The following is a 15,282-nucleotide window of genomic DNA, read 5'->3' as shown; positions in this document are numbered from 1 at the left end:
GTTGCTTAATGGTTTGGGTCTTTCTGCCAGTGCTCGTGATTGGCTGAAAACACAAGGATTTTGTACAGAGGTTTTTGGGATGAACATTTCATCTGGTTTCATTTAATTGACATTTACATCTGTAATAAGGATCCTCTCTGTTTTGGTTAATTATAATATTTATCTCACCTGGTATATCTGCGGCTTTGTCGGAGCTGTACCAACTCAGTACCATCTTGGATTTTTACATGTTGCAACTTGTTTGTCGCTGGCATTCTGTGTCCTCCCAGGATTGAGAGACAGCCTGCTGCTGCATCTGTGCCTGACCCTACGGTTTGTGGTCATGTCGTTTCTTGGCTAGGTTTAGCAGATAAGTTTGAGTACTTCTGCAATTCAAATACACAGATTCTACAGGTTAACAAACAGACACAAAGCACTTCTTAGTACTCCTTTGGTCCACTACTCTGAATGTTTCAGTACAGTTCAAGTCCCTATTGGGAGTCAGGGTCTTGAATGGCCATGGTGAAGTGTTAGGTGCCATTATTTGGGTATGGCAAGCCTGCAGGAACCCACTCCATCCACCTCCTGTGAGGCGCATTTGGTAGCTGCTGATCCAGCCCAGTCCACTGAAGCTTGCCAATCTCACAGAAAAAATATGTGGAGTTCTGTCAACTCACCATACTAGAAACAGGACAAAGGAAATTTGCAAAGACCTTTATTAAACTTTCCTTTGTATTTCTCCCCTGATAATTAGTAATAGGCCTCTATTTTATTTGAACTCGTTTGTGTAGCTATTTGTGTGTCTCATGTGCATACCAGGGCAGCAGTTCTGTCCTCTACTGTGGGGTTCACAAGTTCATTTCCTTGAAAATGACACTGTTAGCTTCAACCTTAGTTTCAACACCTGTGCAGGGTGAGGAGCGGTCCTCACTCACAAATCGTACTTGGGGCCATCTCTAGAGAGCACCCCATCTATATATACCGAATTGGCACTTAGGAATCATTCCCCTCCACAAAAACCTCAACCTCGAAGGTTGGTACCCGAGTGAATGATCTTGCATCGGTTTTCCATTTTCAGTACCAGGCTTTGGTCTCTGTAGGCTCATTTCCTGATATTAATGAACTTTAATTATTTCTTGGAGGCGAGGGAAGAGGATGGGGGCATACACAGGCCCTAGCTGGGAAGAGCTCTGGCAGAGGTTTTTTGTAAATGGAAAATGACTCTGACTCTCTAACGTACACAATAAAATAAAAAATGGTGATTTTGTTGATGAAGCAGTACTAGCATCTGTGGACGCCCTCTTACACGAAGGTCCAGATTTGGTCTGCGATTTTGGGTGGGGGGGGGGTGTCTTTGTAAAGTTTAATCATGCAGGTGGAATGAGCGCCACTCAGCATCTCTTTCCCTACTGACGAATTGCATCCATTACTCCCTCTTTTGTCAGAGGAAGACCATATGTCAAATAATCGGCAGTAAAATGGCTCCCTTAAAATAATTTTACCTGACTCTGCCTGGCTTTTCCCGATCAGGTCAGGTAAACTGGCTATTTAAACTGTCAAAGACAGACAAATGAGATACTGATGTGTATCTTGGAACTAATGGAGACATTATAATATGATATGGAAATTAATAACTGGCATATACACAAGTGCTTCAAGGCGCGACGAGGCAAGGGAGGGGGAACATAGGGAAGACAGAGACAACGATTTTACTAGGCCTGGTGACATTGAGATTGCGCAAGTGCAGGGGAAAGGAGAGGGGGCAGCGCAGTACATGGGATCGACAGTAAAAAATAAATAGAATAAATAAAAGCACTAAGTAAAAAGTGCGGCCAGCTGGTGGCAAGTGCAACGGTAAGTGCAGACATCAGGTGTCGAGTACTGGTAGGGATACAGAAAACAGTCCCCAAGTGCAGGTGTGCCAGGGAGGCAGTGCAGGTGTGCAACTGACGCGAGAGGGGGCCTGAGATCAGAGAGTAGCCAGGTGACCAGTGCAGATTCAGTTTCAGCCAGGAGATCAGCAGGAGAGAGGAGGAGAGAAAGCAGAAGCAAAGAGGAAGGTTTTTAGGTGCTTCCGGAACCAGAGATGGTTCTCCTCCAAGTTTCAGGGAGGCATGGAGGCTGTTCCAGAGGGAGTACCCAGCCAAAGAAAGAGATCTACTACCAACTTGTTGCTTGGAGAAGCGGCTGACCCTAAGGTAGTTGGAGGCGGATGAGCGAAGAGCTCGGGAAGGAAGATATTTAGGAAGAGAGAGTTGAAGGTATTTAGGCCCCAGAAGATCTTGTGGACAATGCATAGAGTTTTGAATTTTATCCCCGGAGCCACTGCAGAAATTTCAGACCTGGAGAGATGCGATCCCTGGCCTTGAGGCCAGGGACAAGTCTTGCAGTCCTGGTCTGAAAGGAAGAATACCTCTGAGGAGGTGCAGCTGGTAGTGTGACTTCATAGAGACATCAGAGATGTGAGGAGAGAAAGAGTGTGTGTAGTCGAAGATGACCCCAAGGTTTTTAGCCTCACAGGTGGGAGCAGGAAGAGGGCCAAGAGAGGCCGGCCAGAGAGTGACAGGAAAGGAGGGAATAGGTGTGCCGATGAGGAGACTCTCGGTCTTACTGGCATTAAGGCAGAGATCATTGGCGGCAAACCACTCCTGGATAGCAGACAGTCAAGATGGGAGAAGGAGAAGAAGAGGCGCAACGGAGCCTGAAAATGAGTTGAGTGCTGTCTGCGTAGCACTGAAAGTTGGGGCAGATAGCGACAACGCGGTGGGCAAGAGGTTCCAGGTATTGGTTGAACAGCCAGGGAGAGAGGTTATACCATGGGGAACACCACAGTTCGAGATAGAGATCGAGGAGACGAAGGTCCCAAGTTGGACCTGGGAGGGTCGATCAGAGAGGAAAGAGGTCAGCCAAGCCAGGGCCTGATCAGTGATACCCAGGTTATCACAGAGACAGTTGAGTAGGATGGCATGGTTGACCGTGTCAAAGGCAGAAGAGAGATCACGTAGGATGAGGACACAGGGGGTGTTGGAATCGAGGTTGGAGAGCAGGTCTTCACAAATGTTTAGGAGAGCAGTTACCGTGCTTCTGGCAGCTCTGAAGCCAGACTGATGGTCATGAAGCCAACCAACAGATTCAGTATGAAGATTAAGCTGAGAGATGGGCAGCTTTTCCAAGAGGTTGCCCAGGAAAGGAGTGATGGAGATTGGGCGATAGTTAGCAGGGCAGGACGGGTCGGCAGAGGGTTTCTTAAGAAGAGGGTGCACAAGGGAGTGCTTCAGGGGGGGAAGGGAAGACTCCAGAGGCGAAGGAGCGGTTGCAGAAGGCAGCCAGAACAGGGGCCTTGATGGTTTTGGAGGAACAGGGGTGAACCTGTTTTGACAAGACTTTCATAGATCAGACTTGTCTAGAAACCTCGTCTGGGGAGAACAGGTGAAAGGCAGAGAGGGAAGGAGGAAAGGTGGCCGAAGATGGGCCAGAGGAAGAGCAGGGAGTAGAGGGGGCAGGGGTAGAGGAAGAGAGAGAGGACAGAATGTCCTGAGTTTTAGAGATGAAATGAGAAGCCAGGGGCATGCAGAGGGCCTGGGAGGGGATAGGAGAGGTAGAGACTGCAGCAAGATTGCCCAGCTCCTTGCAGATTTTAAAGAGTTCGGTCGAGTTGTTAGATGCCGCAGAGACACGTACTTGGATGTGGGCTCTCTTCTACGTGCGGATAGAAAGCCGGTATTGCCTTTGGAGCAGGTGGCAGGCCAGTTTGTCAGAGGATGTACTGGAAGCACGCCGTTTCCTCTCAGCTACCCTGCACGTGCGTTTAAGGGTGGTGAGGTCTGAATCATACCAGGAGTTGTACTTGGCCTTGGGCTTCAAGCTGATCCTCATGACCGGGGCAAGAACATCGAGAGTATTGGATATAGCAGAGTGGAGCATGGCGAGGGCTGTGTCAGGGTGTAAGTCAGTCAAAGGATGACGGGGGGTGAGAAAGTGGCGGCGAAAGCTTCAACTGACACACGCTTCATGGGTCGGATAACCGAGAAGGTAGCTGGCAGTGCTGGAGTAGGCTTGGCCTGAGGGGTGGAGAGAGTGAGCTGGGAGGAAACGAGAAAGTGATCACTCCAGGAGAGGGGAGTGGTGAGATGGGTAGGAAGGGGAAGGTCTGTAGAGATCAGAACATCAAGAGTGTACCCTGCAGAGTGAGTCGGGCCGGAGGGGAGGATAGAGAGTGAGAGAGAGTAGCAGAGGTCGCGAAAGAGTCCAGAGGAAGGACAGGAAGCATCCAGTTCAGTGGTCGAGACAAGGAAGGAAGAGGAGAGGTCCGCCCACTCAGTGAGGAAGGAGATCTGACCAGGTGGCTGATAGATGGTAGCCACAGTAAGGGAATGGCTAGGAGAGAGTGAGAGAGAGAGCCTGCAGACGAGGCATTCGAAGGAGGAGTAGGCCTGCGTAGGAATGACAGAGGCAGGAATCCATTCAGGGAAGATCAGGGCTACAGCTCTTCCGAAACGATTGGACCTGGGTGCAGAGAGGATGTTGTAGCCGTCAGGGAGGACAGTGTCAAAGCTTTTAACAGAGCTGGCCATAAACCATGTCTCATTGAGGCCGAGGACATCGAGGTCAAGTTCTTCAAGGAGGCGGCAGATGTCGGAGGAGTGTTTAACAGCTGAGCAAGAGTTAGCGTGCCAATATGGAGATGATTGCCGTCCTTGAAAGACTTCCGGGGAGGGGTACATATCACAGGTACGCCATGCAGAGGTGTAGAAGAAGCCCGAGAGGGGCAGAGGAGGAAGGAGGAGAGGGCAAGGCAGCCATGAAAGGCAAATAAAGCATAATTAAGAAATGTTGTAGTGGTACTGAAAAGATGGCAGGGACACTACAGTCTGATGTAGGATGTGTATCACCTAAGAGTGAGCTGTGTGGGGGTCATTGCTGGGGGACCAAGAAACAACTGTAAGCCAATACATTATTTTGTGTGTTAGTTAAACAACAGAAGAGCAAGGTATTAGGTTTAACCTATATCACTTTGTGGGATTTTGTAACAAAATACAAATCTATCCTGGCTTACCTAAGGGCCTTTGTGTTTAGCACTTCCCTAAAACTCTGCCTTCTGGGCTCCACCCTTCTTTCTTGGACTGATGTGATGACTTTCTTGTCTTTTATAGTATTTGTCAAATGTTGTAGATATATTCTTTTCCTGCTAAATCTGGCACCCCCTTTGCCTCAGTGTTGTGGGTCATCTGAATGTTGCCAACGTCAGACTTGTTACGTCATGTTGTACACTGGGGTTTTCATGTTTAACTCCTTGGCAAGGCTGTAAGGACCTTCCCTGGGTGCTGCTCCTCCACCAATGTAGGAGCCTTGGGCCCTTCCTCATGGTCACTTACCCTTCCTGCTTTCTGGTCTTTACCTCTTCCCTCTCCTCATCCTGTCTTGACGGTGTGCCATACTCTGAACTGTGCTTCCTCCCCCTCTTCCGTCTCTCTTTCTTTCTCTCTCTTTCCCCTCTCTCTCTCTCTCTCTCTCTCTCTCTCTCTCTCTCTCTCTCTCTCTCTCTCTCTCTCTCTCTCTCTCTCTCTCTCATATTCTTGCCTTTCCTTCCTTAGTCTCTAGTATTTACTTTGACTTTCTTCCCTTTCTCAACTTCCTCAGATCCTAGTACTCGGATCTTAAATCCCTCTCCTTCTTAATAGTCTGCTGCTGTTCTAGCTCCTCCTCAAGTTTTAGCTCTGCCTGCCTCCAAATTGCTCTTTGCCTCTTCTGCTATTGATCCTTAACTTTGCCCTTCTCTCCTCCTCTTAAAACTATTCTTTTTCGCCCCTCTAACTCCGGTCCACTCTCCACACCTTACTTCCTTGCTGCATCTCGGTGCACTCTCTTTCCTGTGGCCCATTCACTAGCAGGCCTGGTGCATCGCTGTCTGTGATTATTTTAAAGGGATCTTGGATTTCCATTCTGCACTGTAGAAGTGGCTGCTACCCAACAGCATGAATCGCCTTTTCGTCCCATGCTCGATAAGAGTTTCAGTCCTTTAAGTTACGGGGCCCCGTGAACACTGGATGTTCAGATTCACAAAGGGACACATGAACAAAGGTTTAGGGTATGCATCTTTTTTGAAAACAGTCCTTCCTATTCTCCTGGCGGGCTCTGTTGCTGGCCGCTGTTATAGGTTTTAAGCCCGCTGGGGCCTTTGCAGCATAGATGTAGAGGTATTTCACCTTTCTTGGTGGGCAAAGGGCTGTGAAGGGCTTCTGATTGCCTCAAACACAAAAAGCCAGGGATGGGCAAGAGAGTCTGTGAATCCTCCATATGTGCCCACAGGACTGCTTCATGGTGCAAGTCTTGGTCCCTGGCCCCCATGGTCTTCCAAGTCTCATCCTCTAGCCCAAGTGTTGGGGCTTCGTCAAATTGTACAGGACGGTGATGTGATCATGTTGAGGGGGAGCTTTTTGTTAGCAATTAAAATAACAAATAGAGAAGATGCTGCTAGTTGTGTATTGAATGAGACCAATGGGGCAATTGGGGATTCCTCTGGGGAGGGATGAAGAGGAGACCATAAGTGACTGTTCCATTTTCAATGTCACTGCTTCTGCGGAAAGTGCGCTTGTTTTGTGTGCTAGTGATGGGGTTGCTGAAATGATGTGACTATTCCAAAGTATTTTATGTAGAAATAAGCAAGACAAAAGAAATTAGTGAGCAAATGTTGAAACGGGCACAGCCTGACGGGTATATCTCCTTCGCCACTTTCGGTAGCTCAAGATATACTGTTCAGGAGGGGTGTGAGCTGAAACAGAAGTAACACAAACAAAAATAGAACAGGTTTCCCAAAATGAGACTGTCCAACCAAGTTTTTTTTATCAACAATAGGATCTTAACTTAAACTAACAAAAATGCCCACAACTAATAAAAACAATACTGGCCCACCCCTAAAATGAGCACCACAGAGAGAGGGGACTGTATTTCTGTATTTGTAGGGAGAGGTGCTCAGGCAAAGGTTTGTGCAGCAAAATGTCAGTTACTGGATATGGCTTTAAAAAGATAAAGTGGCTTAAGTCACTAGGGTTCTTTAAGGTGGACCAAAAGAACAGGCAAATTAATTTAGAGCTTGCCTTTCAGGGCTTAACAGCGTCAAGCCAAGTCGGGATTTTCGGCATTGAATCAGGAGTTTGGGAACTTATGGCACTGGGCTCGGGTAAAGTTGAGATGTGGTGGCACCGGGTTCCAATGATGCAGAACTGTTTAGCAGCAGCAACAGCTTGTGGATTGAAGAGACTGGGGAAGGCAGGCAGTGTGGGTTTGGCAGTGCAGAAAGTACGTTGGATGCAGAGAAGCAGAGACTTCCCTTCAGAGGTGAGCAGGCTTGACTGACTCAAAGTAAAGTTTGTTATTGCAACATTGACAACTTTGAGCTCAAATTAGCTAGTACCAGTCTACCGGTATCCAGTTTAGAACCTTAAAAGAATCAGCTGCTCTTAGATCCAGAGATAGGGGAGCGTCTGCATCAAGAGAAATGCTGAGAGAGCGAGGCAGTTGAGCGTGGAGGTTGAAGATGACTCCAGCGGTTGCCTTGCAGTAGCTTGAATGGCGCGGAAGGTGCCCAAATCGATGTCAAAGCAGATCAGAGATGCAGGAGCGACAGTTCTTGCTTCCTCCGGGCTTTGGGTGCTGGGAGACCCAGCCCAGGTTCTCAGGGCCACAATAAGTACTTTCTTCTGCCCTTCCAAACCAGAGAGATTTGTAGAGTTCTCTTCCGGGGTTCTGTTGCCCACAGTAAGCAGGACCCTGGCTGCCAGTGGTTAGCTGCTATATGTTTTCACCTCTTTGGCAGAGGATATTGAAATAGACTGTTCTGCCAGTCAGGTTTCAGATAAATCCTTCTTCAATAATGGTCCAAAGATCAGACAAGTAAGGGGAAAGTTCCTCCCCTTATATAAGCAAATGCTACACCAGATTGGTCCATAGCAAGCATGGTGTTACAACAGTACCAAACGAAAATTTAAATAGACGATTTAAAAAAGACTGATTTAAAAAGACTGCCTGGAGACTGCTCTGAGCGGTCTTTCTAAATCGAACTGTCACACCCCTGCCACACACTAGTGTGTGCAAGGGTTAACAGACGCGGCCGGAAATGGGGAGACACAGGCGTCCCAGGTAAGTGTTTTGGTACCTTCTGTGTGTGTGTGTGTCTGTGGTATGCCTGTGTCTGTGGGGGAGGAGGGTGAATGTTTGTGGCTTGGAAGGGGGTATAGGGAAGAGTGTAAACGTGCATGTTTGTGTGTGAGAATCTGTGAATCTGTGCATCTGTGGTGGGGTTGAAGGGTAATGCTTTGGGGGAAGGGAGGCAGGAAGGAGGAAAGGGGCTTGGGGAGTGAAACCCACAGGAGAGGGTGGGGCCGTGAGCTGGTAGGGCAACAGCTTCCCGAGGGGGGTAACCCCCCCCAACCCCCCCAGTAGTGCGATATTTCTGCATTTAAGACTGCACAAAAACCATCCAAAATAAATCGGTCTTTTTGATGATCAGTGGTCTTTATAGAGCAGAAATATCACATAGGATTGTTATGAAAGACTCCAATCCAGGCTGCTGCTACAAATGTCCTTTGCCTTCTGACGTCATACCTACAGTGCCTGGTCTGCAGGAAGTGAGAAGGGAGATGGCATGTTTGGGACCCTTGACACAATCCAAGATGGTGTGTCTAAGAAGAGAAGTAACAACTTTTCTTCTTATGTGGGTGTGAGTCCCAGACTCGCTTGGCGCTTCAAGAATTCTCCTTCCAAAGAGACTTGGTGTATTCTCCTGCCAAGTACTACCTCTTGCACAGCCAACCTGATTCACCTTACTCCCAGGTACTGTGACTATGAACTCCTAGATTTGCCTATCTTCTGCACTTTTTTTCCTCAGTAGGTTTGGTTTACTCTCCTTCCAAGTGCTACCATATTTAACCATCGATGTGAACGTTTCTTCAATGTTTCAGGGCCCCAGGCCCCTCAACACATGGTATTTTTCCCCCCTTCTACTTGCCACAATTTCTTCCTACTTTCAAAGTCCCAGAGCTAGGTTTGGGGTATTTCTTCCCCTTTTCCACCGCCTTCACTTATTTGGGTTCCCAGTGGCTCCTGGCTCCTTCGCGTACCTGCTTTATCAGTCCGCGAGGGCGTCTGCTTTCTCCCGACTTCATTCATCGGCTGCGGGACTCGTGGTGTCCGGGAAGGCTTTGTTTGGTCTGTGGCAGCTCGGCAGCACCAAGAGTTCTTTGGGAAACCGTGGTGCTTCCAAAGCCTCAGGACTGCCTTTCGCCTGCGTCTGCCAGCCTCCTGTCCTGCAACTCAGGACCGGCTCCGGAGCTCTCTGCTTCTTCCTGGACGTTCTGGCTTTTTTCTCTGTACACAGCAGACACTGTGCCTTTCCTCGCAGCTCCTCCAGGTAGGACTGTCTATTGTCAGAAATCCTTCTTTGAATTTTATTCTATAGCTGGCTCTGGCTGTATTGAACAGGCTAGCCTGCTAACTGTATTTCTGCGTTTTTCTCTTTAGCACTCCGCGCCTCTTCTTCGTCTCAGTGCATATTCCTTGGATGTGATGATTGATCTTCATCTCAGTATTTCAAAGAGTAGAACAAACGTCCACTTTGGTGTTATAGATAGAAGTATGGGGAATTCTAGAATTCTGGAGTGGGTAAGAGGGTGAAGGCACTGGGACAGTGGTACCGCATCTCGCCTTGTGTGTCATCCCTCATCCCTCATCCCACATGAGGGTTTTCCCTTCGCCCATGATCCTAGCTCATTCCACCGCCGATAGGGAGATTATTGGATTGTGGCTGCACCGCCCTTGCTACAGGAGAAGCATTCTCCCCCATGGGAGAAGAGACATCCATGGATTCATCACAATATGAACGCTAAGAAAAGGAATAGATCTGTGCAGGTCCAAAAATGTAGAATGACTACCCAAACAAGGGTCAGCTGTCACTGCAATAAAAGTGACTTTCAGTCTGACCCCGACACGTACTCCACTATGGGGGAGGATACCCCATATTCGACGAGAGATATAGGTGGAAATTACCACAGGCAAGTGAGTGTTGAGTATACTAATACACAGACGACAGAAGTTAGAATTTGTAAAAATTCTGCCAGATATACAACCTCAACTAGGTGTACAATATCGACTAAAGGGGGATGCTGCAGTAGGTGGCTCTCCTTTTTAAAAAATGTTATTTAAAATGTAACACTCAGAAAACAACAAAGTTGTATATTAAAGGTATTTTCTTGTGAAAAATCCCAGCAAGATATGGGACCCATCCTGGACCTGCAGTCCCTCAACAAAATCATCCAAAAAATCAGGAATTCAAGACAGTAATTTTGCAAAACATCCTCATACTTTTCAAAGGATGGGATTTCTCAGTATTACTGGACTTCAGGACGCTTGTTTTCATAACCCAATTTATGCAGGTCACAGAAGGTTCTCTGCATGTTAGTGGTAGGAGACAAGCAATACCAAAAGTGCTCCTTTTCTGTGCAAGGTCTGCACAGAATATTCAAAAAGTGTCTCACACAAGTAGCGCTCGCACATCAGGTGGGTGTGCCATTATGTATGCCTGTATGTTGACGATTGGCTAGTTTGTAGACCAACAGAGAGAGCTGCAGTAGCATTGTAAAGCAACTAACCTCTCTAATACAAACACTACGATTCCCCGTAAACCTTGAAAAATCACAACCCTCTTCATCTCGGAGATTGATTTTCACAGGAACTTAGTTCAGAATGAGCAAGGCACCTGTGTAGTTCTCTCACCTAAAGTTCTCGGACCTAAACCTTCAGGAACAAGAGCCAAGTATCAGTGTGACCATAAATGTTTCTACTGGATATATTCCCTTCCTGCACCCACCTCATACCACTTTACAGGAGACATATTTGTCCATGGATACCTGTATCACAGGTGGTGACTGACATCCTGGGGCATGGGAGAGCAAGATTCTATTGGAGTACGCTTTTCGGAAATACCCTCTATGGGTTCGTAAGAGCAGAGGTTGAGGAAGCCCCTTTCACGACCCTCCTTACAAGTTCACAGTTACCACAGACTCCTCTCTAAGAGATGGGGGAGGCCACCTTCCAGAGCTCTTGGCGCTGGTCGATGAACAAGACAATTGTTGTTATATATCAATATCCTCAAATTGTGGGCAGTGAAAGTGGCACTCTGGTCCAATCTATTACAGCATGAAGCAGAGAGGTATCCAGTCTCCAACTCTCTCCATAGAAGCGCAAATGCTATGTCATTGGGCAGTGCAACACAGGATCACATTGACTGTTCAGAATATGAACAAAATGTTTCCATTTCCTTTGCCAGGAATACAGAACACTGGCTGATTCATTCAGAAGGACATAGACTATGTGCCACCAGTGGGAGTTCTACTATTAACGAGCAAAACCAATTCAGTCCTCGGGCACACCAGAAGTGGATCCGGTTGCAGCAGCCCAGAACCACAAATGCTAACGCTTTGCCAGTAGAAACCCAGAGAAGGGTTCTCTAGGTGAAAGCTTTTCGATTTTGTATATATTTTACCCCCAATTACCATGATAAGGAATGATGTTGCAGTCTTAATTCAGTGAGAGCTAATTGAGTGATGAACACATACTGTTTAAAATGGAAACGTTTTGTGTGCCTCCTTTGTTGACTCCTGTTTCTATAAAAGTGCATCTTGCAGCGAGTTCTCTTTACTGAAGAAAACAACAAACCATGCAAGAATCATTAAAGAATTAATGAAAGGAGTGTTTTGTACTTCTTCCTCCAATCTTCCAGATTGCACCAGTCTGGGAGCCTAATACTGTTCTGGCGAAACAAATGGGTCCCCATTTCACGCATAAGTACAGCTTAGACGATAAGCATTTGACTTGGAAAGTTGCCTTTTTGCGATTATCGCATCAACAAGGTGAATAGGAGAAATACAGGATTTTGCAAGCAAAGAATCGTATCTAAGCTTTCTTAAAGAAAAGTTGATATTCCGTACAAATACCAAATTCTTGCCCAAAGTCCCCACTGAATTTCAAAACAATGGCCCCACCAGCTTTCTTCAACAAATGTGTATAGAGCTCTGCACCATGAAAGTCAAATGATCTTTACAATATTATTTAAACTGAACTAAAGATTTTGGAAGACAAACCAACTATTTGTGGCTTTTGGCCTTTCAAGCAATGGTTTACATATCTTAAAGTAAAGGATCACTATATGGATCTGCCCATCCATCACCTATTGCATCAAGAAAGCAAACTGGACCTTGAGTGTCAGAGTAGGAGCCCATTCAGTAAGAGTAGTGGCCATGACTGGGCAATGATGGTAGGTGTACTGCTACAAGATATGTGCTGTGCTGCCACTTGCTGTCAGGATCAGGTTCCAACTCCCCCTTCTCCTCATCTGAATCCTCGGAGGTGCGATCCTTAAGTGCAGCTTAAGGCTTCTTATTGTCCTTCTTCCTTTCCTTGGGTTGGTTGTCCTTTAGTTTCCGACCTTTTCTTTCGTGTAAATAAGGTCTGGCCCCTCCAGAGGCAACCGTGACAGAGATGAGAAAACTGCCCAGGGAGACCCCCAGGGGGGCCAGCCTCGCCCCAGGGAAAAAGCCGGAAGGCAGAAAAAACCCTGGTTCTGGTGTGTTGCGGAGGTAAGGAAAAGTTGCTTCCAAAGACCAATATCCAGCAATGATTAGAGTACTGCAAGATGAAAAGGGCTCAATAGCGATGAAGGAACCGGAAAGGAAGTATGAACAGAAATTCAGGGGAAAAGGCACTGGAGCTGACAGGAAATGTAATAGAAAAAATAACCTGTGGTAAAGAAACACCAAACACCGAAAGAATTGGAAGCTAAAGTCAAGTAGGAACGGCCAGGTGCCGGGTGCAAGTAAGTATGGAAATGGAAGTCGCGAGAGCTGCTCGCGCACAGAAAAGAAACACTGTCGCTCGCGTGTAAAATTAAAGCGCAGGGTTTATCTGGCAAGGCGCCGAGAATTCAAGCAAGGAGGACGAAAGCGTAGATAGCGAGAGAAAGCAAACAGAAACTGGGTAGCGGTATAACGGCAGGATACCATACAAGAAAGAAAGGACAGAAAACACAGATACAGGAAGAGATGGATTCCGGAGGCCCGGGATACAGAGAACGGGAGTAATCACAAGAAAAATGCGCAAGTAATGGCACAGGAGTGCGAGCGAAGTAGCAAGAGGAAAACGGATACAACGCACCGGCAAAAGGGGAGGAGCTGGAAGTTATAGTGCAGGCCGCCATGTTAGTGGAGGACTAGAGCGCTACCCTGAATAGATTAATGCCGCCAGCAATTCCATAGTTTCCACCCGCCGGTCCCGACACATGGTCGGTGCTGCAAACATTTATCAAGCACTACTGCCTGTATATGTATTTGAGAAGGAATCTGGAGGTTGGACAAACCTTGCAATTACACCTGTTTACGTGTTTTATCTAGCTCTTTCAATCCCCTCTGTTGACTCTCATTACATGGATGTTTACTACAATGTAATTTATGCAAAGAATGTGACTATTGAAGTTCTGCTAGAAAAGAAAAAAGTGATTTACCTATGCCTACAATTCTCCGGCATTCATATTTTACATAGATTTACATGCGACAGGGTCGCCTATGCAGTGCGCTGATGCTCAAATAGAATGTGAACATGGTCTACAGTGCAAGGTTTGTGCCTCTCCACCTCATTAGATGGGGCGCAATTGCCCAAACAGAGATAGCTAGACTACCTTTAGTGCCACAGTTGTTCCCTTTATTACTGCTAATGTAAAGCTGCAACTTAGGAAACCCAGCTTGATAATGGGAAATATTTAAAGCATGTGAATCTATGAAAGTTACAAATGTTGAGGAACTTCAGTTACAGGTAAGCAACTTTATTCTTCTATTCTACCCCTCCATTGTTCCCTCTGTAGAGTATGCCTTCTGCCATAATGCCCATGGGCTGCCCTAGCATCTCTGAACCTTTGCTACCTGGTGTCCCTAGGGTTCTTGTGGTAATCATTTAATCAGAGGCTAGTGATAGATTGTTGACCTTTGTGCACCTCCACCTGGGCCTGCATCAAAGAGCAGTTGGTGGCTGCCAGGCCTCAAGGACACCTCATTCCCACCACCCAGGCTCCATCTTGGGATTTAGCCACAGGCTGCTTACACATATTATCCTTGATTCTCACTTATTGCTTTGTGGCTTTGGTGCCTTGACTGCAACCTCCCAATAATAGAACTCATTGTGGGCAATCTATATAGTCGTCAATTATGTTTGTGTTTCCCTTTTCCGTCTAGATATTTCCTGTGCTTACAGCTTCGTCAGGATGTTGCATCTGGGCGCTTACCATGCTCCTTTGTGACTCACTCACTGCTTGGTTCGTACACCTTGCAGGCTGAGCTGGGTGATTACGATCCAGAGGAACATAATGTTGATTACATCAGCGAGTTTCAATTTGCTCCTAATCAGAATAAGGAGCTGGAGGAGAAAGTGGTGGACCTACACAAATCGCACAGGTCAGTCCAAATAGTTTAACGTCTCTATTGCATTGACTGAAAGTAAATGTAAAATCACCTGCAGTGGTTGGTTGCATCTAAATGATATGATATGATAGTTTATTTGTATAGCGCCTATACACAATGTGTTTCAAAGCGCTTCAAGGCAAGGGAGGGAACACGTGAAAAATACAAACCGTGAACATTCTTTCAAGGCCTTGAACAATAAGAATGTGAAATGTACTATCGTACTCGGCCTGGCGACATTTCAGATAGTGCAAGTGCTAAAATATAGATAAGGGAGGGAGGAGGTGGGTGGGAAGGAAAAGGGAACAGACGGGCGTCTAACGTACTAGGCCTGACAACATTTCTGATAGAGCCGGAGGATTACAAGAGAAGTGGGTGAGGGGGAGGAGAAGGAAAGAGAGGAACAAAATAAGCGACTTTCGTTCTAGGCCTGATGACATTTCAGATAGTGCTGGAGAGGAAGGGGGAGGAAGAGAAATGAGAGGCGGGGTGGGAGACAAACAATGTAGCTATCATACTATGTGTCCGAGGACAATTCTGATAGAGTAAGTGCATAGAGTATAGAAGGTAAAGGGGGATAGGAGAGAGGGGAAAAGGAAGAAGGGGAGAAGAGGAGAGATCAGAGTGAGCAGTGAGAAAGAGTGGCGAGGTAAGTGGGGAGAGACTAATGTAGTTGCACAGCCGGTGATAACACATACTGTTGCAGGGATTCAGGATGAAAAAGGCACAGCATGATACAAGAGTCAAAAGAGTCCACAAAGTCAAAACCAAGCCTTTGCAACAACACAGTGATGGGAGAGCA

At 46.8% G+C, this 15,282-nt stretch overlaps 1 protein-coding gene across 18 annotated transcripts in view; it reads left to right on the top strand.

The window, feature by feature from the left end:
• The window catches only part of EPB41L2 (erythrocyte membrane protein band 4.1 like 2), a 1,866,207-nt gene that overhangs the window by 1,007,673 nt on the left and 843,252 nt on the right, over positions 1-15,282 (top strand). For all 18 annotated transcript variants that reach the window (XM_069607396.1, XM_069607395.1, XM_069607398.1 and 15 more), the window contains one exon: positions 14,256-14,474. In XM_069607396.1, coding sequence (XP_069463497.1) covers positions 14,256-14,474 — 219 coding nt within the window. The remainder of the gene's footprint in view (positions 1-14,255; positions 14,475-15,282) is intronic.

Source organism: Ambystoma mexicanum, chromosome 4q (assembly GCF_040938575.1).
Source record: "Ambystoma mexicanum isolate Mex_15411 chromosome 4q, UKY_AmexF1_1, whole genome shotgun sequence".
NCBI classification, from domain to species: domain Eukaryota; kingdom Metazoa; phylum Chordata; class Amphibia; order Caudata; family Ambystomatidae; genus Ambystoma; species Ambystoma mexicanum.
This window is presented reverse-complemented; position numbering and strand designations above follow the sequence as displayed.